General features: G+C 39.4%; 1 protein-coding gene across 1 annotated transcript; it reads left to right on the forward strand.

The window, feature by feature from the left end:
• The first annotated feature begins 15,389 nt into the window (after window positions 1-15,389).
• LOC116061446 (G-protein coupled receptor 26) lies at window positions 15,390-20,244 on the forward strand. The gene is made up of 3 exons (XM_031315660.2): window positions 15,390-16,406; window positions 17,198-17,311; window positions 19,462-20,244. Exons 1-3 carry the CDS (start codon window positions 15,739-15,741, stop codon window positions 19,688-19,690), a joined length of 1,011 nt encoding a protein of 336 aa, XP_031171520.1. The 5' UTR covers window positions 15,390-15,738; the 3' UTR covers window positions 19,691-20,244.
• Window positions 20,245-27,796: the final 7,552 nt, after the last annotated feature.

Consider the following 27,796-nt stretch of genomic DNA (forward strand, 5'->3'; position numbering starts at 1 on the left):
CCAAAGGGACATGACGTCAGAGCACATCACTCACTCCTGCCAGAGAATGTCTAATAAGACGGGCTCTGGTCCTGCAGTGTTTGCGTGATGCATTTAGGGAACGATTCCTGTTATTTGCATGTGATGTTCGGGTGATGCTTTGGACTGAGAATATGCTAGACAAGCAGTGGTGGAAGAAATACACAACCCCACAGTGGAAAAATACTCTACAAGTACAAGTATAGCTACATGTGAAATGCATACAGTGAATTTTGTATTTAAGTAGGCCTAAATGTAAAACAATATTTGCAGTAGAATGTACTCAAGTATCAAAAGTACTCACTGTGATGAAGTAGTCTTGCTGTCTGATGAAAACCTTGTATCTCCAGCTGAGAAAACAATCCCACTATGAGGTCCATTTAGTAGCTGTTCTGAAGCTTTTAATCATAGCACATGATTTTCATCAGCAAATGGAGTTTGCCAATTGTCATGGAATTATAGACCTCAGAAAAAAAACTGACTTTTGAACCTCAACAATTTCTAAGTAAGATCAGGGGATATGATCAGAAGCGCATAACACTACTGAATGGAATGTGGTGACATTGTTTCTTAACTGCTGTTTCAACTTTGAACCTCAGCTTGTGGCAAAAGTTTTTGGGAAATTTTCACTGTAAATCAGTTGCTCATCTACAGATTGAAAGAAGTCTTCAAAATTATTTTAGAAACACTTTTACAGAGTGAATTAAAAGTAGACAGTTGGAGAAACAAGACTTTTTGGTAACACTTTAGATTACAGCCTGCAACGTACAGCTTAATAGTCATTTTAGGGTTTAAGTTAATGGCATGTTACATGTTAAGCCCATAGTCTGCATAGTCTGCAAAGTCTGAGTATTGAGAAAAAATGTCCCAAAATGTCAACATATGCTTATACCAGTACCTTAAATTGTACTTATACTGGAGAAGATACTAGCTAGTTATTTCCCACCTGTGCTAATAACTGAGCGGAAATGGAATTAATTGTGATCCAAGAAAATATAAGAAAAAAATAGCCACAACTTTCAGAATAACTAACTGTCTACCACAATATGAAGTGCATTCAACAAAACTACAGTGAGCAAACACCAAACATTTAGAAATCAAAATCCAACCCTATTTATAACCCTACATTTTGTCAATCCCTGTTGGTTTGGGATTTCTGTTTGCCATAAATCACATACACATAACATATTTCATACATAACATTATATACAGTAGTTGGTTCAACATAAAGATATAGTTGTATTATATATAATAATCAAATTCATTCTAAGTGTTATGATTCATTTTATAATACAGCAGTGCAAGATTAAGGGGAAATGAAGGAATACAATTATTATTCACAGGTAACCCTTTAAGAGCACAAAGAGCAGACCTATCACAATAATGTAGAGAAGTTTATCCTGGAGTTGGCTGTAAATAATAAGATTTTACATTGCATAGCATATGGGAGGACACTGATGAAATATACTGTATATTGTGTTTTCCCCTGAGCTCATAGATGGTATACATAAGGATTTGCTTGCACATCTAGCAGGATTCTCACATCCTGCATGAGCCTACAGAAAGGATATTACAAAAGTGATGAAGAATATTTAATTCAGCAGTAAATACACACGGAATATCTCATTGTGGTGATAAACAATATCCGGGTAGCACAAAATACCATGAAAGAGCTTAATATCAAGAGCAGATAGCCAAATCAGCTCATATGGGCTCAATGGAAGCCAATAAACAGAGGAACTCTGCCTCTCCTGACCTTCACTTCTGGTTGAGATCGGGGCGATAAAGCAGGCGCAACCTCAATAAAACCTATACAATGGAGTAAAATAAATAGATATTAAATTAAAGCAGAGGCAATACTAGCTGAACTGCTGCAGGAATTTGAGAACAAAAGCTTCTTTGTGCAGTTTAATATTGTCTACAATCACCGCCTCATGATACATTTCCAATCATTTTCATCTCTTGCCTTCACGTATCAACACATATAATCATCTTGCATTGGAACTTGCAAATTACTTGTGTGTGTGTGAGCAGCCACGTTTAGATATTAAATGTGACTCATGCTCCTAGTTTGGCCTGACTGTCCAGCGAGGAGGGGTTTATGGTGTCAAACATTGTCATGAGTGCATGTTGTTTGTCTTGCACAAACTTTACCCTGGCTACATTTTATGTTCTTTTTAGGCATTAGGCTGCATTAGGCTGCTTATTTTGGTGTCATTATTAAACATGCTGCTGCAAAACCCATGTTGTTGTCTTTAGCCTTTTGTCATGGGCTGAAATACAGGCCCTCTTCAGGTCCACTGCATTGCTTCAAGTGGTTGCTGAAGCCTTGCGTCTTCCATTGCCAGCGTTAATGTCTATTTCACCTAATGCACCTGAAGAGCTCCGCTGTGTGTGTGGGGAGTTGCTGAGGGTTTTCAGGTCCCCTCTAAAGCGTAATTAGGCATCAACATTCATACTTGGGGGGCTTGGCTACTATTGTATAGAGGGCTTAGTAACCTCAGTAGAAAGAAATGAGCATAATCTGGAGAATTATCATGGTATTAATTATATGTACGGTATTTGTCAGAATTGGACTGTCATGTGCAAGTAGATCATATTTAGTGTGGTGTACAGTATATAAAAAAGATTAAAAACTTTCACGCTGACGATATTTCCATATCCTATCTTTCAAATCAAATATCTCATTTGCAGAAGTAATGGCTACATGACATCGCTGATGCTCTGCTCACTAATTTTTGCTCATTTCCTTTGAATTATTAATATGAGAGATTCTCCATATGCTCTCAGAGGATTCTTGCCCATTCCTTTCGGAGAGAATTAGCATTTTACAATGAATAGTATGAAGAGTCTAACTGCCCCAATCAAACCGGGGGATTTAAATCCTGTCTAATCGAGATGTTTAATAGGGGTTGCAGCTGGATGACCTGAAGTAAATGGTCTGAAAATATTCCTGGGTCTCAATCACCTGTATAATTAGGACAATTTCACCTGCAAAAGCATGGGTGCTGAAAAGAGGTTTGGAAATAAGACTCTAAAAATGTAGTCTTGCATTGCCAGACCTATTTCCACAGCGCTGCAGAGGAATACTATAAATTAGGTAAAATAAACCATTTGGAGGTAAATTGCTGAATGCATAATTGACATAATAACGACACAAAACTGAATAACTAATAATCCCACTGATATAATAAACCCAGTTAAACCTGGTCTCAAAACTGAAGCGGGAAAGTGTAAAAAACAATTTTGAAATCAACCCTGGAGAGCCTTCTTTGTGACTGGCCTGCCTCAGTAATTAGTTATGCCATATGAAGAGGTAATTTGTATGCTAAAGTTGAATTGTTCAATTATCACTGGATGTGAGAGGAGGCCTTGATGCCATTTCATCATGTTTGAAAATAGTGTTGAACCCCTCAAGCCGCATATTGTAATAGCTGGCAATTATAGAGAGAGCCCTCTAACTAAGCTGATTGATGAAGAAGCCTTTGCTACCTGCCGGATGCAGTCGTTGGCAGTGAAGAGTCGGCCCATTCAGCCTGCAGAGCTGAACCAGCCGGGCTCTGTAGAAGAAAAAGTTCTCAGGTCCAATTCAGTGGCTGGTTCAGATGAGTTTTATTTGCTGCGCAGTGGTGAAAGAAGTTCACAAAAGCTGTAGAATTCTCTCTAACCAGAATGAGTTTCTGGTCAGGGTTTTATACACGGTTACAGTAAGGGACAGAATAAACAATGGCTGAGAAAATGTTTAATTTACAAGTCTATCTGAGTAAATTTGCATAGGCTCAATACTGTCTGGTCCAACTAATCAGAAGGTGTGGATCTCTCTGTTGGGCCAACCTGGGCAGAAGATGATCAAAGTGAAATGCTTCCTCCAACACCAAGCTAGAGAAAAGGCAGATAGACTTAAATAAATCAGGATACACTAAAGGTTGTTGATTAGGTAAAATAGTTCCAGCACAGTTGAAATATCATACGGAAGTTTGATCAGTGAACAATTCAAGAGAATATTAGTATAAGATTAAACTAAAACTCTTAGGTAATTCATTTTCTTCTACAGCTCTAAGAACCTCAACTAGCTGCTGATAGACGGCATAAACACCAACTGTATAAGTACTGTGGAGGACAACATGTTAAAACAACATTATCATAAAGAAACGAGATTAGTTGGCCATTTTTTTGTCGGAAAAAAAAGCGTACTTTTCTTTCTTCATGTTATAAACGCATAGAGAAACTAAATCACATGAACAATGATCCTCAGCATTTTTTCATTATGTCATAAATACAGTTTCAAATAACATTTTGAATGCCCAGTCTTCCAATTTGCATTTCACCATGGGAAGTTTCATGTGTTTGTGGCCTCTGAATGCAGCTTTTATTGAGGCCAAAATCTGGGATTGAGTTTTGGCTCAGTGATTCATTTTTTCCCCTGTTTACTGACCTCTCAATGAAGGAATGAAACAAATATGTATTTTTTAATTTAAATTTCCACAGTGATGCGAATGCTTTATAACAATTACTATTTTGTTAATTCAATTTAATAAAAAAAACTATTGTATAAATAACGAAGAAGCCTCGTATGCCATCTGCAGGCTGCCATTAAACAAGACAATAAAAGGCATTTAAAATTGAGATCTTACAAATCTTGAAACTGTCATCATCATAATATAATGTACAGTGCATGAGCCAAGTGTAATAAAGCCACATCAATAATATAGAATAATACTGTTAAAGAGAAATTCTGTGGGACACTGCATTGCATTTGCATGTCTTTTTCAGATGTATGTGTAATACAGACATATACCAAGTAATTACAACTCCACAATCAGTTACTGATGACCTGGGATGACATGGGCTGATGATGACCAATGATTATGGTCCATTTCATGCTTTTTAGGGGCCCAGATAGGAATCCAGGAGACAAAAGGGGCCCCTTCAGTCTCACCCAGCAGCTTTTCAAGATTCTCATTAGCGTGCTAAATTGATCCATATGTGTCCAATTTATAATTAGCTCCTACACAACAAGGGTGGAAGGGACAAGGGTGACACAATGTCTTTGACAGAGAAAAGGTCTAGGCCTACTCTATTAAATGCCTGTCTGTTCTCAACAACAACAACATTAATAACAATACAGGAAGTGAGATTATTTTAGCTTTTTTATATACAGATACAGACATACATCTTATTTGTATTCCTTACAAAAACACGAAGGGAATAAAAAGCTGCCTTTGTGAACAATAATTCATCAACTAATAGAAAAGTTACAGTAAGGTCAAGTCGAAACTTTTGTGAATTTAGGAAACACACTTTAAGCTTTGTTGGCCCTTTGATGAGTGATTTGTAAAACCAGAGGTATAACAACAGGTACTTTCAGCTCTCCCCAAACAGAAAATGCCCCTTTCATGTTCTTCCAACTTGGTACTCACAATCTGAAACAAGGGTGCAATTGTGGTTGTCACCAAACAATGACATTTTTTTCTTTCTTTCACTCTCTAAATTCCCCATATCATCTCTACACAGATGAGCAATTTGTCTGTCATGACGTCTGGGGCATTGAGCCACTCTGGGCCTATTTCCCTGACAACACTGTTATTAGCTGTAAGCCGAGCCAGTGGCAAATGAACCTGCCTACTGTTTAGGAGGCCAGGGCTCTTTTCAGCGATTAATTTGATAAATATATTAATTATGAATCTGGATGACAGTACAATCAGATTGTCAGGCTTCTAGACTTGGCCTTTGTGATAAGTCTGCTTTGAGATTGAGTCTCCTCGGGTTTCAGGAGCTGTCATCCCCGGGGCTCAGTCTCTTATCAGCGCCTGACCCATTCACTCGGTAATTTCCTGTGTGTTGTAATTAAATGGAGGCTTTCTGATTGCAAGTGACTCTCTTTAAGAGGTGCTTCTTGGGTTTCAGGTGAATGGGATGTTCAATGGACTGTCTGTCTCCCCTGCTCTCTGCAGTACGTGTACTTGTAATACATCTGCTTTAATGTGAAAATCTTGTTGATGGTTTCTGCTGAAGAAGAATCCCCACAAATCCTGTATAAGGGTCCACAATGTTTGTGTATGTGGACATATTCCAACGCACAAATGAGTATTACAAGCTGGTTTGTCTCATCATCAAATAACTCAAAGAAAGCCAAACACCAATTCATCACTTTGAATCTGGACAAACAAATATGATATACAAGGTAGCTTTCTTCTTGTTAGGTTATGTCAGGTTAACTCAGCACAAAACCAGTAACCAATCAGTTAATAAATTATTAAAACTATTAAAAACTTTATCTTTGCACTGAATGATGGTCTGTTTATTGGTATGCTGGAATATGTTGGCCACTGCTTGAAAGTTTAAGGAATCCTCTGCTGGCAGCTGACAGTGGAATATAGACATTTACTGTAGGTGCTGACTCTGCCAGATCATCTCCGCTTGGATACTGTTACAGGACTGGCAGACAGACTTCCTGAGCCTGGTGTTGGGCCTGCAGCAGCAGTCCTCTGTCAGTATAGTCTGACAAATGGCTGCAAGGCAGTGAATGTTAAAAGGATAAAGCAAAAATAATGCTAGAGGTGCAGCAAAACCAAATATTGAAAAGTCTGGATTTTCTTCAGTGGTACATCCATGTTCATATGTTCATGCCATCAAGAGATGACAAAAACAAATGTTTATAGAAATTACAGGCTTCGTCTAGAGTTTATGTTTTAAAGTTTCCCTATAAAGTCCAGGCCAAAGCTGACAGGGAAACAAATCTTGGATCACAACCTCCAGGTAAGAGCAATATTTAGCGACTTTGTAACATAAAGGGTGACAACGTGACATGGAATGTTGAGGAATACCTGATTATAACTCTACTTCACCTGTATAAATAAATTATTTCAATAAAAAAAGTGAATTATTTTCTCCCAGATTCACTTCATGATAATCAGTATCTTATCTTTGGTGAAGAAGACCTTAGAGGGACAACTCAAATTTACACACATCAACTGCGTTTACTATTTCCCAATTTAATTCACCCTTGGTAACACCCTTATTTTCAAGAGTGGAAGAGCTAATGAAAGCTTGAATTAGCTCGGCTGCGCTGCCTCTGGAGGCACAAAAGGTTTCCCTGCCGCCCTCTTTCAGTTTTCCTCTCTGGTATCACCAAGACCTATAATTAAAATCACTTTTTTTTCATACGGCTGGTGAGCGCCATTAATTCAGAGAGTGGGAGCCATTATGGAGCTTGTGGGTAGCACTGGGGAAGAGGTGGGGCACTGGCTTTTCAACATTAATGGCCCCCATATGTGTCTGCCAGTAATCTCAACAAGGAGTGAAGTGGCTTCATCACAGCTGCAGAAGCAGGACAGCAGCTTCCAAAACACTGCAAAGATTAAATGTAGTTTTGTCCTGGGCCCTTTACTCTGACCTGTGCTGTGACATTTAAAAAGGTTCTCACAGTGGGCTCACCTTTACTTGCATAAATTGGGTTACAATCGGGAATATTGTTCTCGTTTATATCACTTTTCAGAATTAGCAGCACTTTTATTTTATAAAGGATCCGGTGTCTTTGTGCAAGTGCAAATATTTGGACAGAAACTGATACAGCACCTTGTTTTGTCTTGTGGAATTATTTTATTCTTTCAGCTTGTCAAACAACCTCTTGGCTGGAAAAACAATGTGTAGGTCACCTCTTGTCTACATTCAAAGGTTGTCGAATAATTCCTATATACACCATGACAAGCAGGACATGCAATTTATAAATGCCACTCAACAAGACGTAGACTATAAATAGCAGGAAAATGACAAAAACAACACTGACCTTGCTTTGCCACAAGGAGGAAGCACCGGTTTAATTTTGCTGCAGTCGTAGTTCATTGCTCATTCATGTAATAACAGTTCAACAGAGGCTTTTAGTCTGATTGTAATGCTGCAGTATTTCACTAGATGGCAGGAGTGCATAATTTAGTCGCTGAACTTGTGTCATCATAACAATGAACATCCAAGATAATCTCTTTTATAGACCAGCTACCTGAACAAACAGCAGAGTCACCGCTTTTGCTTTTCTATCTGGACAACAGTGGTGGCTAAGCTGTAAAACAGGCTTCTAAATATAAAAGTATGTTACAGTAACACAGCATTTATCAAAACACATCGCCCATGGACAATAAATGTCAGGCCTCAGAAGCAACCCTCTTTCATCTTTTTGTATCATGTCCCAAAATGACACCTTTCTGGACTCTTTTAAATCTTTTCTCTTTTTAAACTATCTCAGAAATAATCAACACTCCATTAGAACCAGAGCCTGTACTGATTGTCCTTGGAACGTCTGAAACATTACATAAGAAAACTCCCCAAGTTCCAGCAACAATTCCTTTCTTATTGTCTCATCACAGCAAAAAAATTACTTTTGATGTCATGGAAAGGGACAATGGTTCCTACAACCAAGATGGTGCTCCAGGACCTGACTAGTACATTACATCTGGAAAGGATAAGATATGTCATGAAGGACAAACTAGCACAATACAGTAAAACTTGGCAGCTCTTTGTGTTGTACCTGTCACAGTGAAAGTTGTAGAATACATATACACACTGTTGTACTGTATCTCTTTAGCGAGTTAGATGAGTAAGAGTAGTAGGTTGAGGAATGGGATGGGTATAGGGAAATGAAGCTCTCGTGTGTGTGTGTGTGTGTGTGTGTGTGTGTGTGTGTGTGTGTGTGTGTTTTCTTCTTTTTTCTGTTTGTTTTATTTCTGTTTTTCTGTACCAAATATTCTACTGTCTGTACAATAATCTTTGGCTCAATAAAAAACATTCTGAAACATAACTAATAACTCATAACCTGACTCCGCCAGATGGATTGCTTCGCATTTGCTCGGCATATCCATCTGGGAACTTTCCGTTGGAGAACTTTTGGGAAGGGGCGAAAATACTGGTTAGCTGATTGGATAAACCATCTGTCTATCACCACCTATGTTGGTGATAGACAGGCCAAATCAACCAATCAGATCAACGATATATCAAACTCTTGTCCAGTCGGGAAAAGAGCAAAAACATCTTTTCCTCCGAGAAAAGCCTCCAGTGCCGTTTTTTGCTCTTCTTTCAATGAAGGAATACTTTCTAATTCGGATAAAACTTGCACGATAGCTACGCTCATCTCATCCGTGGAAGCCGCCATGTTGTTTAGACTGAACAGTCGCTTCTCGTTGCGTCACACCTAAACCTGCCTCAAAACCAACGCTGATTGGTCGGTCGTTTGGCGAACGGCTCCAAATTTTCTCTGTCTCAAGATGCCATACTGATCTGCGAGTGGAAAACTGGAGCTCGCGAGATCAGGACGGTCTCACGGGGCTAAAAAACTCATTCGATTAGCATGAAAACATGTCCCAGAGAGCGACAGAGTGGGTACACATCTGTTAATGACCCCTAGGTTCGTTTTGCGCCGGAATTGTCCTTTAATGGTTACATCCTGCTGGAGAGGGGACACCAGAGGTTAATTGCAGTCTCCTGCAAACTAAATAGAGCGGCTCCATGCAAACAGGGAGAAAACAAATTACACTCTCACAATCATGCAATCATGCTGATATGAAATTAATTCTCTGAAGCCAAAATCGGCTGTTATCCCCTTGTTGCATTCTATCCATGCTGGCCATGATAAGCCGGAAATAAAAGAATAATTACGCATTAGCGTTTTTAATTAAGGTTCCTCTCAAAGGTAAATGGAACACTGATGAATTTTTTCTGGGATTTATTAAATGACTGTGAAATCGAATTAGGGTAGCAAATTAATCCTTGCTGTGAATTAGATCAGTGAATGAGAAAATTGACTTTTCAACACAAAAGCAGGGGATAAGAAGGCAGGATTGGTATAAAACAAAGACACACAGCAGGTTGTTGAGCTCACATGATTATCAAGGATGGATGGCAACGGCTCTTGTCCAACCGAAGATGTCCACATGGGCTACATTTACATGTAGGTACTGTAGGTGAAGCATCCAGAAAGAAATTCCCAGGAGTAAGAATCATACACATTTCTTATCTCAGAGAGACAAGAAAAGTGCCTTTGGCTCCTGCAGTAAGTACACATGGCTTTTATTCCTATACTCCTGCACATTGATTTATCCTCTCAGTGACATACTTTACTCCAGGCATACCCACAATGCACTCAGAAAATCTGTCATCAATTCTTTTGCATCCCCAAAAGAATCACATTTTTCTTGAGTGCACCAAAGTGTGCCAGTACACTGTTCCTTCCTTTAACACAAGACTGTTCCTATTTGAGAATGATGATGCACTTTTTAGCTTAATATCTACATGAAATACACTTATTTGCATTCTTAAAAAGAAAGAAAGTATAGAGCAAAGCATTATTATTGTGGCTCCCTGTTTAAATAATAATGTTTAATAATTTATTTAGTACTTAATGACTGGTATGCTGCCTGTTTCCTCTCACTGAGGTGCTCTACCCAGGGGAACAATAGCTGTATTCCTAAACAGCTTCCACGTATAGTTCATTGGTTTCTGGCTTTAGGGGGTTAAACAGTTAATATTGAAAAATACTGATTATATTTCCTAGGTTACAAAAATAAGTATGTCTTTAAGGGGGAATTCTAACTGTCAAATACGTTTGCTGGTTTACATTTTGACAATTCTCTTCATATTGGACACAAAGTGCATAAACAATTGTCATAACATGATGGATATTCTCTCATGTGGCTTCATTTTTTATTAGGATCAAATAAAGGTCAAATGTCAAAGACTGGTAACAGGCTGTATACTTCTCTCTTTCATGAGCTTTGGGTTTTGCTGACTTGCATTAATCACTCGATCTCAGGCAATGGACACAACAGGTCTATTAGAAAACAGGATTTAACTGGTGTCAGGAAGAAAGATTTTAATTCCCACTCCAGCATGGAGGAAAAATCTACATGCATTTGAAAAAGTATAGTTTGTGCATTTTCGATTTGAAAGCTTGTGCCTTAGCACAATATAATCCCCCGCTTTATGTTTATCTGGACGTTATTGAATCCAAACACTCTGCAGCTTCACAGCAAGTTTGACACTTGGTACTTTGCTGCAGAATTGCTAATAAGAAGATCAATACATTGCAGATTGTGTTTGCTTTCAGCTGTTTGATGTAGCACGAGCGTCAAAGAACAGCTGATAATGACACTGTGAAATCATCTGTAAAATAAACAGATGAAAGACAGAGATCCTCGTATTTGAGCTGCTTTATGACCTGGATTGATACCTTCAAGGGTGAAAATCTGTCCTTTAAATTGTAATGTGTAGAAAATCCCTCTGGCATCAAACTCAGTGGACCTTTTTCTTCTGGCCAAAAATACAGCTATTTCCTGTAGGGTTCAACAGTTTTACATAATTATACTATAAATCTGACTCCATCCTTCAGAAGCTGAACCGCAAATATTAGCAGAACACTGTCCAGCTACAGATAATAATTGCAGCTGCATGTTTTATGGTCCAAATGTTGACAAAGAGGCTAAAAGCAATTTGTCAGCACCTAATGTTAAACAATCACACCATGTCACAAAATCTTTTGGTTTTCTGAGACAGTTGTCTATTTGCAGCTGTGATCATGGTGTTACACTGCCAAAACCCTCCCGGATCCATAATGAAAATAATCTTATTTTATACTCTATAGCCCAGTGCCTGTATTAACAGTGTTCGGATTATGAATTGCTGATGGCGAGCTCAGGCCTCGGTGCTGGGTTTCCTCGACATCACCACTGCTAATGTGAAATGACAGCGGGGCCTCAGATTGTTCAGGAGGGTTTTGGTGGTGCACTGCCCAGCCAGGCATTCAGATGGAGGGCATCGACAACAGCCTCTTATGAGGGAGGCTTTTCTGACAGTCATTTATAGCACTCAGGGTGATACGTTGTTATATTATTACAATCGATAAGCAGAGAAGTATAGAAGTATTAGCAGCAAAATGTACCTAAGCATCAACAGTCCTGGTCCATTCATGGTTGTTAAAAATGATTGGTACTTTTGTACTTTTTCTAAGTTTGCCGGCTGCTTGTGGTAGCTTAAGACCAGCTTCACAAAATGTTCGAGTGATCCAGCAGCTTTGGACAACTTCTTTGGCCCTATATGTGTTTCTTTAAACAAACTTGCAAGCTGTTTTGCCCTCATGATGACTGAGCCAGGGATGACAGGAGGCTGGAATTTCAGAACTGTGTCAATACCTTCCCAGGTTGGCATTTCACTGTTTGTATAAAGCTTCTTGTCTAAGTGTGTTTCCCTCCTGTCTTCACCTATGAGACCTTTATAAGCCATAAGACCGCTGTGCTATCAGCTCTTAAAGTATTTACGCATTCTTCTGAGTTACATAACGTAGTCTCAAGTCTGAGTTTAAAAAAATTCCCCCAATCTTTTTATCTAAGTTCCTCTCAATTCAGCATAGAAATCCCTCGTCAGTAGTTGAGATATGTTCAAATTATATGTGACAAGTCTATATTCAAAAGGTTAGTTGGAAAAAAACTTAAAAGCTAAAGCATATATCTAGGTTAAAACTTTACGCCAGCCTGCCAATCCGAGGGAAGTCATGTGTGGAATTGGAACTGGCAGCGAACTCAAATCCACACTGTCGTGGCAAAAAGGAGGAGTGCTGCAGGCTTTCTCTCAACCTACCATCTCTCACAGTCAAGTCCTGCACTTATTGAATCTTCTGACAAGAGGTATTATCTTCAAAGGGCAGATCTGCAGACATGATGTCTTGACTTGTCTCAAACACGGTAAACACAACGGATTACCCCCCCAAAATTCAGATTTTACATGATAAAAAAATCCGTTTTTATGTTTCATCTACATGTTTACACAGTTAAAATGGCAATCAATAAAGACAATGGTAAGAGTCCTTCACTTGGATTACAATATAGCCAGAGGCGAGCGATCATTGACCAAACTGGTAAAACTAGCGCTAGTTGATTAGTCAATAATTTTGGAACTCGTCCTTTATTAAACAAAAATGCAAAAAATAAAATCACTGGTTCCAGCTTCTCTCTCAGCTTCTCGGATTGCTCCGGTGCCGCAGGAAATTCCGCTGGATGCATGTATTTTGGAATTTTAAGTGGATTTATGAGGACTATTGTTGACTGAGATCTCTGCAGGGTAAATTGAGACAGCTAGCTAGACTATCTGTCCAATCTGAGTTTTCTCTCGCACAACTATTTTGCGGGACTCCGTGCGGAGCTTAGCGCTGCCCATGACGATTGTGATTGGTTTAAAGAAATGCCATTAAACCAGAGCACGTTTTTCTCCCATCCCGTACTGCTGTGTGGACTAGCTAGACGCTCCTCCGCTCTGCATACTACTTGATTAATAAAATTAAAAAAAATAGACAGATAATAAAAAAGTTGTTAGTTTTAGCCCTAAAGTCAGCAATATTGCTTGTATATAAACAAACTGAAACCTGCTGCTACACTTTCATGCACAGTATGCACAAACTCATCAATGTTTGGTAATGCATGTATGATGAAATTAGTAAGGGATAATGGCTTTTACCTGGATTGACTTCATTAACATTTACTTCCTAAAGAATAGGCAGGTTTCTTTAATATTTTGTTTGTTCATTGTGTCTCTGATTTATTTGTGAGATGCACTCGACCAACATCAGACAAAGAAGCTGCTGCGTTGTATTACCTGAGGCCAGGAGGCATCAAAGCCTCCAATCAGGCCTCATTTACATGGATCTGCTTAGACATAATGCTCTCCTCAAATAAAGCCTCTTTCAGGTGGAATGAAAGAGGACATTTTGTATATATTTGAAAAACATCATCCATATTTATCAAAAGTTATTTCCATGCACATCTGTCTAATGTGGCATGGTGCCTAATGGGGAAGTTTGTGAGACTTCGTTCCGATTGATCCATCTTTAGTAAAAACCAGCTAGAACAACAAAATCCATCACAAGTACAATCCTCTCACCCGTGCACAATTATCCCCCATCCATATCACCCCTCAAAGCTATATTTTTAGAATGGCTTTTTTTTCACAGACATTATTGTCTCTGGAGCTGGCATTTAATTATGAAAAGAATAATTAAAGTGATCCTTACGAAAAGCTGCTCTTGCACCTGAGGTCAACTTGTGGCTCTGTGCTGATAAGGCCTCTGAACTGACAGGAGAGAGCTGCACAAGCAGTTGCATGACAGTGCTCAAAGATTGCCCCCATCACATGTCCAAGTATAATGCTGGAAATGCATCCATCATAGCCAAAGCCCTACTCTGGGCCAAGATGGAGCTGCATTTCAGCTTAATAACACCCAGGAGCTGGCAGGGTTGTCTGTCCTTCCCCTGCAGCCGCCTTCTCTTTGCATCAGGAGCAAACATCAGCCCATACTCCACAGCCACATACACCATTACAGAATGACATTTTAATGAGCCTCCTTTTAAATGAAAATCTTCCTTTTTTTCTCTCCTGTTCCTGTTCAACTTTTGCCACCCAGGAGAGAATGAAGAGTACATGGTGCCCTGCATAAAGTAGAATCACATCTCCCCAGTGAAATACAATGTCATGCACATTGTGTGTTGCAGTAACAATAACTCTTTCCACCCACACACTCTCACTCTGACACCCCCCTTCCCCTTATTGCAACCACCACCCCCACCTCAGCCTGCTCCAGAGCCTTCAGTGGCTCACGTGCCACAGCACACTCCGATGAGTACCACGCTTCAGAGGAACGATTCTCAACACTCAAGTCCAGAGGGGCAGCACAGTGTGGGGGCGTCATCCGGCTTCCAGGGGAACGGAAGATGTTGCTGCCAGTTAATCTGATGAAGCAGACTTAATTAGTAAAGATTTTTGAATAAAGCATGAGGTGAAGGGATGGCTACAGGAATGCAATGATGGTTCAAATCAACCAAAACCACTAAAACATGAATTGATTTGTCTTTCCTCATTCAGTTTGATTCCAAAATAAGGTTTGATTAAATGAGCCAGAGTGGGAAAAAAATGATCACTTGACAATTGCTTCCGGACATTGTGTGGCAGTTTTCTTCACATACATGTGTTGTTTGTATTGTATCTATTGTCACTTTAAAGAAGAAAAGAAAAGGAAATACACCTTGAATACATCTGACAATGGTGGTATCATTTAATGTGTATGACATTCATGTAATTGATAACATAAAAACAGTGTTCCAAGTAAAAAAAAACTGAAACCTAAAAAAAAGAAAAAGAAAATAATAATAATAATAATAATACTTTTAAGCACATCAAGTGTGTCCGTTACTGTTAAAACATTTTTTTATTCAAGCATAAATTTGGATTATGTGAAAGGATGAAACTCATTCTAGTAGGAATCCCAAATTAATGTTATTTGTTTAACAAAGGCGACAGGGGAGAGACCAAGTAGCCCACACACTGTGCAGTGTGTGCGGAAGGGTGATGCCTCGAGAGCGCATCACAGCACGACAAAACCCCACTGCAAGACGCAGTGCCAGAATAGAGCAGCTTTGGCACGAGAGCTGGTTTCCTGTAGTTGATAGGAGGAGAGGGGAGATCGTCTCTAAGAATCCCCAAACATACTTCTTATCATGCTGGAATCCTCATCTTTGCTGGCTCGCGTACAGAGGCAATGTAGTGGAGAGGAAAAGGGGAACTCCACCGGTGGAGAGATCTGGGGATGCATGGACGCGGCTATGGGTGATTAATGCCATGTTGTAGCTGCACAACAAGACTGGATATGCGCTCAAAAAGTGGGGATAAGTGAGTTTCGGGGCCCACAGGATGGACACTGCGGATGTGATTCTCTCTGTGTTGGTGGTTGTGATTATCTTAGTGTCGTTGCTGTCCAACGTCCTGGTGCTGATCTGCTTTCTGTACAACCCGGAGATTCGCAAGCAGGTCCCCGGTCTGTTCAACCTCAACCTCACCTTTTGCAACTTGTTGCTGACTGTGTCTAACATGCCGCTCACTTTGGTGGGACTTGTCAGTAAGGCTCAGCCGGGAGGAGACGGCTTCTGCCAGATCGTGGGCTTCTTGGAGACCTTCCTATCCACCAACTCGATGCTGAGCATGGCAGCTCTGAGCATCGACAGGTGGATCGCGGTGGTGTTCCCCCTGAGGTACCACTCCAAAATGCGCCATAAAGACGCGGCTTTTGTGCTTGGGTACACGTGGGCACACTCCATGTCCTTCTCCACGGTGGCCACCTGCCTCTCCTGGGTGGGATACCACCGGTTTTACGCGTCCTGCACCCTGTTCAACCCGAGGGCGAGCAGTCGGACACAGTTTGTTATCTTCACCGTCTTTTTCCACTCCTTCACCTTTCTCCTGTCTTTAATAGTGCTGTGTGTCACTTACCTCAAAGTGCTTAAAGTGGCAAGGTTTCACTGTAAGAGGATCGACGTTATTACAATGCAAACTTTGGTGCTGCTGGTGGATATACACCCCAGGTGAGCTCCTTGAACTTATTTTTCCTGTTGTATTGCTCCTCTATTAGGCACCTCTTACTACCCTTATACTAATCTGCACTGTTGACTCAGATTTGGAAAGCAAATAAGGACATTTCAAGATTGTTCAGGATTTAGAGAACAAACTGTACAAATCAACCCTCTGATAAAAAGGGGGAAAATATTTTTATTGGGAGCACTTAGTGTAGTTGGGTCCATCTTTTCTTTTAATATTGATTTTAAAGCCTGATATGAGCAGTTAATGAGGCTTTGCCATCTTTGCACTGATGTGTGTCTTCAGTATTCAGAGGGGGTGCATCTGATTCTATTGAAATGCCATCCAGAGTGATTGCTTTACTCTGCCTCTAAAAAAAACAATATATATATAGTGTGTGTGTGTGTGTGTGTGTGTGTGTGTGTGTGTGTGTGTGTGTGTGTGTGTGTGTGTGTGTGTGTGTGTGTGTGTGAGAGAGAGAGAGAGAGAGAGATAGAGAAAGAGAAAGAAAGAGAGAGAGATCTATCCATGTAAGTTTGGCTACATACTAGGCCTACTGTCTTTGAGGTGCATGCTGGTGTTCCAACTCCAGCCTGTCTTTACTGACCATTTCATGAAATATTAGTTTAAGTAGTGTGTCATCATTACATCACAGCCTTAGTGCACTCAGGTTCACACGCAAAGTGTTATGTAATTCCTATTACTTTATGATTATTTTATGATATTTCTAGAGACATTTTGTGGTCTTCCCTCACTTTGTCTCACTGACATAAACCCACTTAACTCCCTGTGTTTCCAGTGTTCGCCAGCGTTGCCTGGAAGAGCAGAAGAGGAGACGACAAAGAGCGACAAGAAAGATCAGCACCTTCATCGGCACTTTCATGCTCTGCTTCGCTCCCTATGTGATTACAAGGTGAGAGAGTCCCGTGCAAACCGGAGAGGGAAACCACACTGGCACACTGCGGCGTACGCAGCCCTTTTGTTCTGCTGGTATACCCCAAACCCCCTCCCCACACACACACACACACACACACACACACACACACACACACCCTCCTCTCTCTGACTCCTCTCTGCTCATTCTCCACACCGGCCAGACTTGGAAGATGAGATTGGCTGATCTTGTGATAAGTAATATGCCTCTGCTCTGCTGTTGCTGCTGCATTAGCACTTTTCTCCTCAAGTTCGTCGGGTGCATCAGTTAGTTAGGAAAACACTTGCATCCATCACTGGACAAAGAGAGGATGTGACATGAGGCTTTAGGGTGTGAGACACAAAAGTGATGTACGAGTGGACATGTGAGAAGAAATACAAATAATTGTACTTGAGACATTAGAATATCAAAAAAATATAGTGTGCAGGGAAAGAAAAGATTTATTTTTTTAATAATTTGTTCCCTCTATCAACAAAAACAGAAGTTGAACATGTTCTGTAAGACTTAAAGGGTTGGTTCTCTCAAATTACAATTTCTTTTTAAGTTTTTTGACTCACTTTTAACCGTTTTCCACTGAAGAAATAGTCCCTGATTGTTCTAGGGATTATCCAAAGTAACAGAGACACTGTTTTTGGAAGATGATGCTGTTGAAAATTTCGTTTTCAATGATGTCAGAACCTAAAAAGGAATTCTATTCACCTTCATTGTATTTGGTTTGAGGCAGACATCATCTACCCATGGGTACCAATAAGTCAGTAAGTCAAACATATCTGTGCCCCAAACCCATGCTACATATGTTATTTTAATGAGAAAAGGGTTCCATAAATTACTACCCCCTATCTTATTTCAAATGTACCCCTGCTCAGAAGATGTTGATGTGATGTAGATGGAGATTAGATGGTGTCTGGTAGGATATGAAATGATCCAGGGAGATTTATCTTGTAATCGTTGCCCATTAACATCTTTAATTAAAATCTCTCAACATTTGGAAGAAGTAGGATGTTTTTTGAAATGAAACCAGGTTGTCATGAATAAAGTTAAGTCTTGAGTTTTTCATTCACTCAAAAAATGTCGTGTTATCAGTTAACTGTCGGTAATGAATGACCATAGCAGCACTGTACATGCCCTCATTCCGCAAATGGTTTACTAATTATAATCTGAATATATTACGCCAAAAGCTCCACCACTGCCTCTCTGATGCTCATTTGTTGTCAGGGTCATCATGTGTATAGTAAAAGCCCTGCTGTGCGCTGTGGCAGCTGACTTAACCTTCTGTTCGCTCTGGTGGTGTGGAGTTTGTGGGCAAATGCCAGTGATGGCTGCCGGCCCATGTAAGACCAGTGTTAATGTGCTGACAGAGCTTCATTGTGGACAGAGTAATCATACAGAGTGCAAGCACGAGGATCAGCATTTTTTAATACCATTTATGACACCACATACAGTAAAATGTTTTTATACTTGATAAAAAATCTGCATGAAAGCACCCATTTTATGTATTAATGAGCATGGCTGAGATCACTTTGAGATGCAAACAACAAGAAAAGCTCATTATGTGCCCCTTTAAATCAAATGTGCATTTCTTTCAAGAACAGAAGAGTATTTTCTTTCCCCACACTGCTGAAAGAACTCACTGTCATATGCCCTTTATGGTTTTCTGCTTAGCCTTCTGTCTAATACTATATTCAATAACAATCAGAGTTAATTGGCTTGTTTCCAGACACTCAATACTGCTTAGACAGGTCTGCTTTATTCTTCTGGTAGCTCTGCCTTTCCTTTTTCCGACATTTATGCTGCTGGTTGCAAATGAGAAATAAGATTAAAAAAGAGTTGCCTCACACTGTAAATGTACATGCATTACACATTTAGTTTTACTTGACAGCTGCCTACACTTTACCTTTAATTTAATAAGTACTTACTTAGATGACTCTATACAAAAATAAACCGTAGTTCTTTTAATAACTAGTAAAGAAGCACTCTTCTCCCAATGATTAAAAAAAAAATGTTACAGGCAACAATGTCTTGCAAATATATTTCTATTTCTGAATAATAAGCTTAAGGCATGCATGCCTTTTCCAGCATGTTGACTTGCCTCCCCCTTCTCACAACCCTCTCTTTATGCTTGCCTGCAGGATCGTGGAGTTATTTCCAGCGGTGCTTATTAATCCCCACTGGGGAATTGTCTCCAAGTGCTTAGCTTACAGCAAGGCAGCCTGCGACCCTTTTGTGTACTCCCTGCTCCGACACCAGTACAAGAAGACTTGCACTGACATCATCAACAGGCTGCTGAAGCGTAGCTCCTTGAATACATCCGGGCGCATGCCTGAGAACCAAGTCAACAGCATAGCACCTGCAGAGTGACAGGGAGTGGAATGATACAGTCTGAGGGTTGACCCGGCAACTGTTAGGGAAATATGAGACTGATTTATCGTCGATGAAGAAGATAACAAATATCGGATGTTTCCGTCCACGTCTGCTTGAATTTGGTCTGACAAGCCAAAAAAAAAAAAAAAAAAAAAAAGACTACAGACAAGGGCAAATCCCTGCACAGGAATACTGAATACTGAGTCCCCAGAGCAGCAGATAAGTGCAGTGAACTTGTGAGGATTTTCGGCAATTCGGCAGATTTCACATCCACCTGGAGAGACAGATGTGCTCAGCCAAGAAGAACGGCCAGTTCATAGCCTCATTATTCCAACTAGCGTAGCTTTCAGTCTGATGTAAGATACAGTATATTGAGTTTGTTTTACATAACTGTAGTAAATGCTCATTATCTTAAAGAAAAAAAGGATAGGGAAAGACTACTGTATGTCTGTTTTAGTCTGTGCCAAGTGTTTGCAAGTGACAAGTTGATACGTTCAACACTGTATGTAGCACTGAAAACTAGCCTAACCAAAACTTGACAGTCCCCAAATTGACAGTCCGGCTCAGGTTATTTCAGACATGATGGGGTGAAACACACCCACAATTTAACACATTTAAGGTACTTTTATTTTTGTAGTACATTGCTTTGTAGTGTATAAGGGCCAATGAAGGGAAAAAAAACAAGATTATGTATTTTTCTGTGTTTCATGTGCGTAAACACATTACCATTATTTGTGCTTTCAGCACCCATTTTGAAGGACCCGGCCAAGCAGAGTTCTAAAAATAGGCCTTCAAACCGGCTGCCTTTGCTGTCACGACTGACATGTGCCCCTCAGGTTGTTTAGTCAAGTGGAGCGTGATTGACTGTACTTGGCCGGGTGTGTACTAGCAGAGAGGAGTAACCCGTGGAGACTACTTCATGCTTTTTCACACATTTGGGAAAGATGGACAGGAAAGGACAATGTAAATTATGTCTTTATTTTCATTAGCAGAGTGATCATATAGCGACTAATAACATTGTGTGATATTTAATGTCCATGACAGAAAAGCTAAAGAAATAGTCTCTGCTTTCGGTTTCATTTTACAATGTTTTTAAGAAAGATACTTGGCAATGTTTATGTTTTTTTAATAAGATGGATATATATAGGATAGCAATATCATCTTTTTACTCTCACTTTGAATATACATATTCTGCAGTTTAGTAGTTTCCAGGCATTTCTTGAAGCCTAAGCCCAAGAGCCCTCTCAACTGACAAATTGTTATCTGACTCACTACATGTTGTACCTATTATATCCATTTTTGTCATCTCTGTGTCAGAGGGCTTTTGAGAGTCAACATACTTTAGATAGAGGCGCTTCAATGCCTTAGTTCAGAAAACAGAGAATACAGAATATTGCAAAAGTTTAAGTTCTTGATGGATTTTGATGCACAATGTGTTTAGACGGTACATGAACAGGGCCAACAGTGAGATACTATATGTATCACAGAGTGCCAAAATTATTAATGATGCCCAGTGAGTCAAATATTAGTAGCTGCAGTTCATTTTTTTCTGAAAACATAAGAAAAGACAGATAAAAAAAAATAAATCTTTATGTAATTACTTATTGATACATATTTGATTTTATTTTGGGTTTGGATTTATGATAATACAGAGGAGAAATGGTTGTCTTGGATATAATGCAGTGAAGCACTGTATGATACTCCAAGACAACCGATGCCTTAAATTCTGTAATATGATGATTTAGAGTTTTACCATTCACAATAGCATATGGATATCTTATAACAATATAGAGTCAATCATTGCCTTATTCACTTCTGTTCATTAACACATACTCTTCTAGAATCTGTATTTCTGTACCTTAAATTCTGCTTTCAATGGTAATTTATCGCTGATGTTTTGCACTGATGTAGAGTAGTTATTTTTGTCATACACGATGGTTATTGGTGAAAAACAAGCTAAAAGAATATAATATGTTGACAGATTTAGATAAATGACAACGTGAAAAGTATTTTTGTGTCTTTTTGATATATGTACATGTGATTTATGACGACACTATTTGTTTGAGTGTTACAGAATGTCCAGCTTCACATGCAAATTAAGTTTGAACTGTTGTTGATAGGTGACAAAGACTTGAGTGTAATATACCTCATTGTGTTACGGTGACTGACTTGACTGCCTGAAGTATTTTGTAATGTACATTCAAATTCAAACCACTGACTCGATGCTGCTGCTACAGATGGCTAAGATGACAAACACTTGATGTGATGACAGGTGATCATGATGACGATGACTGCTGTTTGCATCTGTTGAGGATATTTCATGTTGATGGTGATTGTTATTGTAATTTTTGTGAAAATGAGGAGGATGAGTTTTTCAGATGTTGACCATAATGATTAAACTGTAAACTTTACCAAGGTGGTCTGGTACTATTGTGCAAGTTTTTTTTTTTCCACAAATGGGAGGCAGAGAAACTACACATTTTTTACACATTTTTTATTGGTTTATTTGATAGGGACCATGCATATTTATGAACATTGTTGTATAAAAAAACACCATGTAAATATGCCAGAATTAGTAAAAATAACATTCCCTAGGCAGGTGACATAGGACTAACATAGAGACAGCCAGCAGTCTTACAGTACTCATTCACTATAAATTAAAAGGCACACATAATGGTGACATATACATTGACAAAACAAACAAACTAACAAACAAAACAAAACAAAAATACATGATGACAATCATTATTCAAATAACATTATTCATCCACCTCTATACTGCATTCAATTTAACAGTGAAAGTGTATGGGTGAGTGCATCTCTGGTTTTCTTAAAACACCGTGTCATTTTAATAAAGATTAAAAAACAATTATTTTGTTCGTATTCAGCAACTGCATCACCCATGAGGCTTTGACAGATTGTCATTGGTTAAAAAACAAATATGAATATGTTTTTGTTAAATACTAACAACATTATAATAGTTTTACTTGTGTAAAAACAATTCAGCACCCAAATTTTATGATGAACATTATGTTCACTGTAATGACGTAATGTGTCACCCAATAGTATGGCTTATTGTTTTGTGTGTTTTTAATAGTTTTTGGACAACTGTGGAGCTTCATAGCACAGACGTATCAGGCTGTGGCTACACAGACATAACAGAAACATGTCTTAGTGGCATTAATTAATTGCTGCGTTCGGCCTGTTCAGGAGATTAAGTGATGAAAGAAAAAAAAAGAAAAGAAAAAAAGATAGCTTAACCACCCACTTATCAGAAAAAAGTTGGCGAAGAGTGGAAACTGTTTGCCTGCATCGCAACCATGGTCTAGTGATAAATCAGAGCCGTCATCATGTCTTCAAGAAACAACGGGAGGGCTTGACAAGAGTGATATGACGTTCAGCTTTATCCACAGCAAATCAGCCTGTTTCCACCTGCAATCAGTCTGAGCCAGAGGGAAGCCATTTTTCTGTTCACACCACAGCGCAGGTCGTAATGAAACAACATCAGTGGCTGGCTGAGTTAGCCTCATCTGAGATTCTGTACACCGATTCACTCTCCAGGAGCTAGTGATTATTTTCAGGTGGCACTGACCATAACACACGGCCCCTGAGTGAGACATAACCACAACTCAAAGTGAAAAGTGGACACCTCGCTTTCCACAACGTTTGTTGTTTTTCTCTTCATAACCCTTTGACTTGAGTCCAGGAATCAAAAGAAGTTAACTTCAAAGCTCTGAAAGTCTGAATCTCTAGTCAATTTTTTGTCTGAAATCCGTATAAAGCTACTCTCCAGTAAAGTGGCACAGTCAAGATTAATTTTCCTCTTAAATGTGTGAATGTAAAATGACACATTTATCCAGTCATTGGTGAAAAAAAACTTAGAATAATATCTATTTTGACAGGTACTTGGAAAACCACAAAAAAAATAGAGGGTATGAAAACACTAGTTATAGCAAAGATTTAATGTTGTGTTTGTTGGATTTTTTTTCAACCACAAAAATATAAATATATAAAAGACTCGAATGAAGACTATGAATAACCCAAAAACCAAAAACTCCAACAAACCTCACCTTGGCTTTTGCCTCGACATCTGAATGACATGTTCCGAATCACTGTGCTTCCTGTATCAAAAAACAAAAGGCATGTGGTGCTCATTGCTCCACTTGTGCTCTTGTTTCTCGCTATGCTTTCTATGCTTTCTGTTTGACTGTGTGTACACCGTGCAGTTATGAAATATGTGTGGCTGCTGCTCTCATGTGTCATACTGTACTTCCACCGAGAAGGTTAAAGTGTAACTCTCGCCAATATGCTACCTAGGGTCTTTTTGTGAATGTACCCGAGTTAAACTTTCATTTAAAAGCATATATAGGACGGAATCGCCACTTTTAAGATTTACCGTATTTTCGTTTTTCGGTCAAATGGACTTTTGAATGGGAGTGCTAGGGGCACTTTTATGCTAGCCTCAAAATAGCTATTTTTAAAACACTAAGAAGGCTCAACACAACATGAAACTTTGCTCGAAGTATCACCAGGGGCTTTACACCTTAACGAAAGCATTGACAACACTGTTTGTGTACCCAGAGTTTACTAAAAGGAAAGGTTTTGAGCAACTCACGTTAGCAGTTGTTGTTTACACTATCCGCCATTTTCCCAGTCAAAAATAGGCGATCTCCGAATGCGAATGAACGGACTCCATAGGAGGAAATGTCATTCCTATATGAGGCTCCTTTTTCAACTACAAGGTCAATATTGTGTTTCACTAACGACAAAACAACAAATTATCCGTGCATTTATATGGAACTAAGCTTTTGGAGCTTTCCATCTTTACTCTCCTCCCTCGACTATTTTTGACTGGCTCGATAGATGGCGACTGGAAGAACAACAGCTACAGTGAGTTGCTCAAAACCTTTCTTTTTAGTAAACTCTGTGTACACAAACAATGTTCTCAATGATTTTGTTAAGGTGTAGAGCCCCTGGTGATACTTCGAGCAAAGTTTCATGTTGTGTTGAGCCTTCTTAGTGTTTTAAAAATAGCTATTTTGAGGTTAGCATAAAAGTGCCCCTAGCACTCCCATTCAAAAGTCCATTTGACCGAAAAACGAAAATACGGTAAATCTTAAAAGTGGCAATTCCATCCTAAATATGCTTTTAAATGAAAGTTTGACTCGGGTACATTCACAAAAAGACCCTAGGTTGCATTTTGGCGAGAGTTACGTTTTAATTTGTTTGGTTTTCTTTGGTTTTTGCTTGGACATCTAAATAAACAACATTTTATAATGAAATTAGATGGAAGTTGAAGTGGTTAGTTTATGGTGCAGATTAGGGCCCAGTACTTTTTGAGAGCACTGTACTGTTTGGTACACCAAATTATTCACTCAAATAAAATGGTGAACAGCTAATATTGTGCACTGAAATTAAAAAGGGAGTGATTTTGGACACAGCCATTTTTCATAGACATTTTGACACACAATTATAAGCCTAAATGAAGGCTTAATTTCCATAAGGTGTTCCAGTTTCAGGTCCTGATATTGTGCATATTGGCTCAGTGATAAGCTTTCTGGAACACCTAAATGGAACAGGGCCTTTATTATGTGACAATAATTTATGATAAGAGTTATACCTGTGCTTTGTTTGTTTGTTTTTTGATAAGCCATGCCATAAAAAGGGTATATTGGAGTTTTGCAACGTCACAAAAATACCAAAACTGCCTTCTGAGCAGAAATCTAATTAGAGGTGATAACTCAAAACACCTGAGTTTTCAGCAGAGGGCTAATCAGCTACAATAGAAAGAGCAAACACCTGTGTGAGTGCGCAAGGTTGTGGCTTAGGCTCAGTCGCCTACTGATCGGAAGGTTGGCGGTTCGATCCCTGGCCCTGCAGTTCCATGTCGATGTGTCCTTGGGCAAGACGCTGAACCCCAAATTGCTCCCGATGCTGCGTCATCTGAGTGTAAATGTGTGTGAATGTTTGTCTGATAAGCAGGTGGCACCTTGTATGGCAGCCTCGGCCACAGTGTATGAATGGGTGTGAAAGGTGAATGGCTCCTTTACTATGTTAAAGCGCTTTAAGTAATTGTTAAGACTAGAAAAGCACTATATAAATACAGTCCATTTACATTTACTTTAGTCAAGTATCGTGCACCATATATCAGCTGTGAGGGATCTTAAACAATATGATGGTGTTTCACCAAAGCATTTGCAGTTGTAATTAATGAATATGCTATGAAGATAAGTCATAGTAATACTTGTTATCATACTTTTTTCCAACTAAATATTACCTACAAAACCTCTCATGTAGCAGCACTATCACATTTTACTAGCTTCTGTGTGCAGCAGCTGTGTGTGATGACTCTGCAGCAGCTGTATGTGATGGTGGAGTTGGTTTTCCTAAACCTGTAACATCTGTGCTGGGGCTGCTCCAGTTTAAAAGGACTGTCTCACGCTGCAATCACCTCTTTTCTAAGTTTTATTCACTCATACTTGTGAACACACTGCTGATCTGTGCCCCATTCGCACACCTTATGGTTTGGTTAACTATTATTATATTCCGTTCTCCCATTTTGTTTTTTTGAACAAATAATCATGCTGTTGTCATTATGATTTGTTGTAGAGTTTCATCAAGCACTTGCAGATTCACAGAGCAAGCAAATATTGATCTTGAGACATTTAGCAATTGTGTATTAAAATACTTTTATTTGGAAATGTAATAATATTTAACACTGTCTTGCTTACTCTTTAAATGATCATCTCCTTAACTTGGTTCACACATATTAAATGATAATTCTGGTTTATTCCAGGCTGGGTCTTATCCTTTTAGCCATGCTAGCAGTACGGCCCTGGGGATGTGTCGGCCTGCCGGTCGGATGGTCCACCATCTTTGATCCAGACTGAAATAACTTAACAACTATTGGATGGATTGCCATGAAATTGCGTACAGACATTCATGGTCCCTGAAGGATAAAGTCTAGTGACTTTGATGGTCTTCTCGAGTCTGCCTCTAGTGCGACCATGAGGTGGACGTTTGTTGTGCATGGACTGCCATTAAATGGTTGTACTTTGTGTTTAGTGCTAACTAGCGAGCAAAATAGAACACAGTATTATGTGTCTAAACTTTGTGATTACAAAAATAACATAACTTTTCGACGACCATCCCTCTCTTTACTGATCTGGTTGCCGTCTTTGATGTCTATCAAGCCAACAGAGAGTCTAATCTGTTCCAGAGGCTCCGAAGCAACGAAGGGGAGAGAGGTTAATATCTGGTTTACCAACGCTGCATGGCAACTCACTCCTGTGATGTCCAGGCCGCCACTATTAACACTTCAAAGGCTGGACCGACTTCTGAAGAGGCATTGGCCTTTTAACTGCTGGCAAAGTCAGCTGGTGCCGGTGTCTTCCCACACAACTACATTATGACAGCTGCAGGCCACAGCAGCTATACTGCACACCCTGCACACTGAACCGCCCCCTCCCCCTGCCCCACCACGATCCACACCCACCTTAACTCACAGGGATTGTCTGCTTGCCATATGGCAGAAGTCTGAACCTCAATTTGTCTTACTAAGTTCTTATTATTAATGCTGCCTCACCAGCAGTTCTCTCAAACAAGTAGTAAATAGTATGGTACTGATGTCACAGATTTGCATGTCAATGTGTGACATCATGTAGCAACATCTAGTGACTTTTTGAGCAGGTGTAAGCTGCTTTCCATAAAAATAATTGCCACCACTGCTCCTGGTTGTGTGTGTGTTGATGTAGCATAATAAATGTTAGTTTGCCACAGTATTCCAGTCATTTTTAGGTTACACTTTACTTGAAGGTATCTACATAAGAGTGACATGACACTGTCATGAATATGTCATAAACATTATAAACAAGTCATAAACGTTTATGACATAACGCTTCTTTTAGTAAGTGTCATTCGGTTTTTGTCATGACAAGTTATGGTTATGGTTATGGTTATGGTTAGGGTTAGGGTTCATGTGTCATGACTGTGTCATGACAGTGTCATGTGTTCATGACAGTGTCATGTCACTCTTATGTAGATACCTTCAAGTAAAGTGTTACCCATTTTTATAAACATTCAGCAGTTCTCTCATTGAGTCTC

Source organism: Sander lucioperca, chromosome 22, assembly GCF_008315115.2.
Source record: "Sander lucioperca isolate FBNREF2018 chromosome 22, SLUC_FBN_1.2, whole genome shotgun sequence".
NCBI lineage: Eukaryota > Metazoa > Chordata > Actinopteri > Perciformes > Percidae > Sander > Sander lucioperca.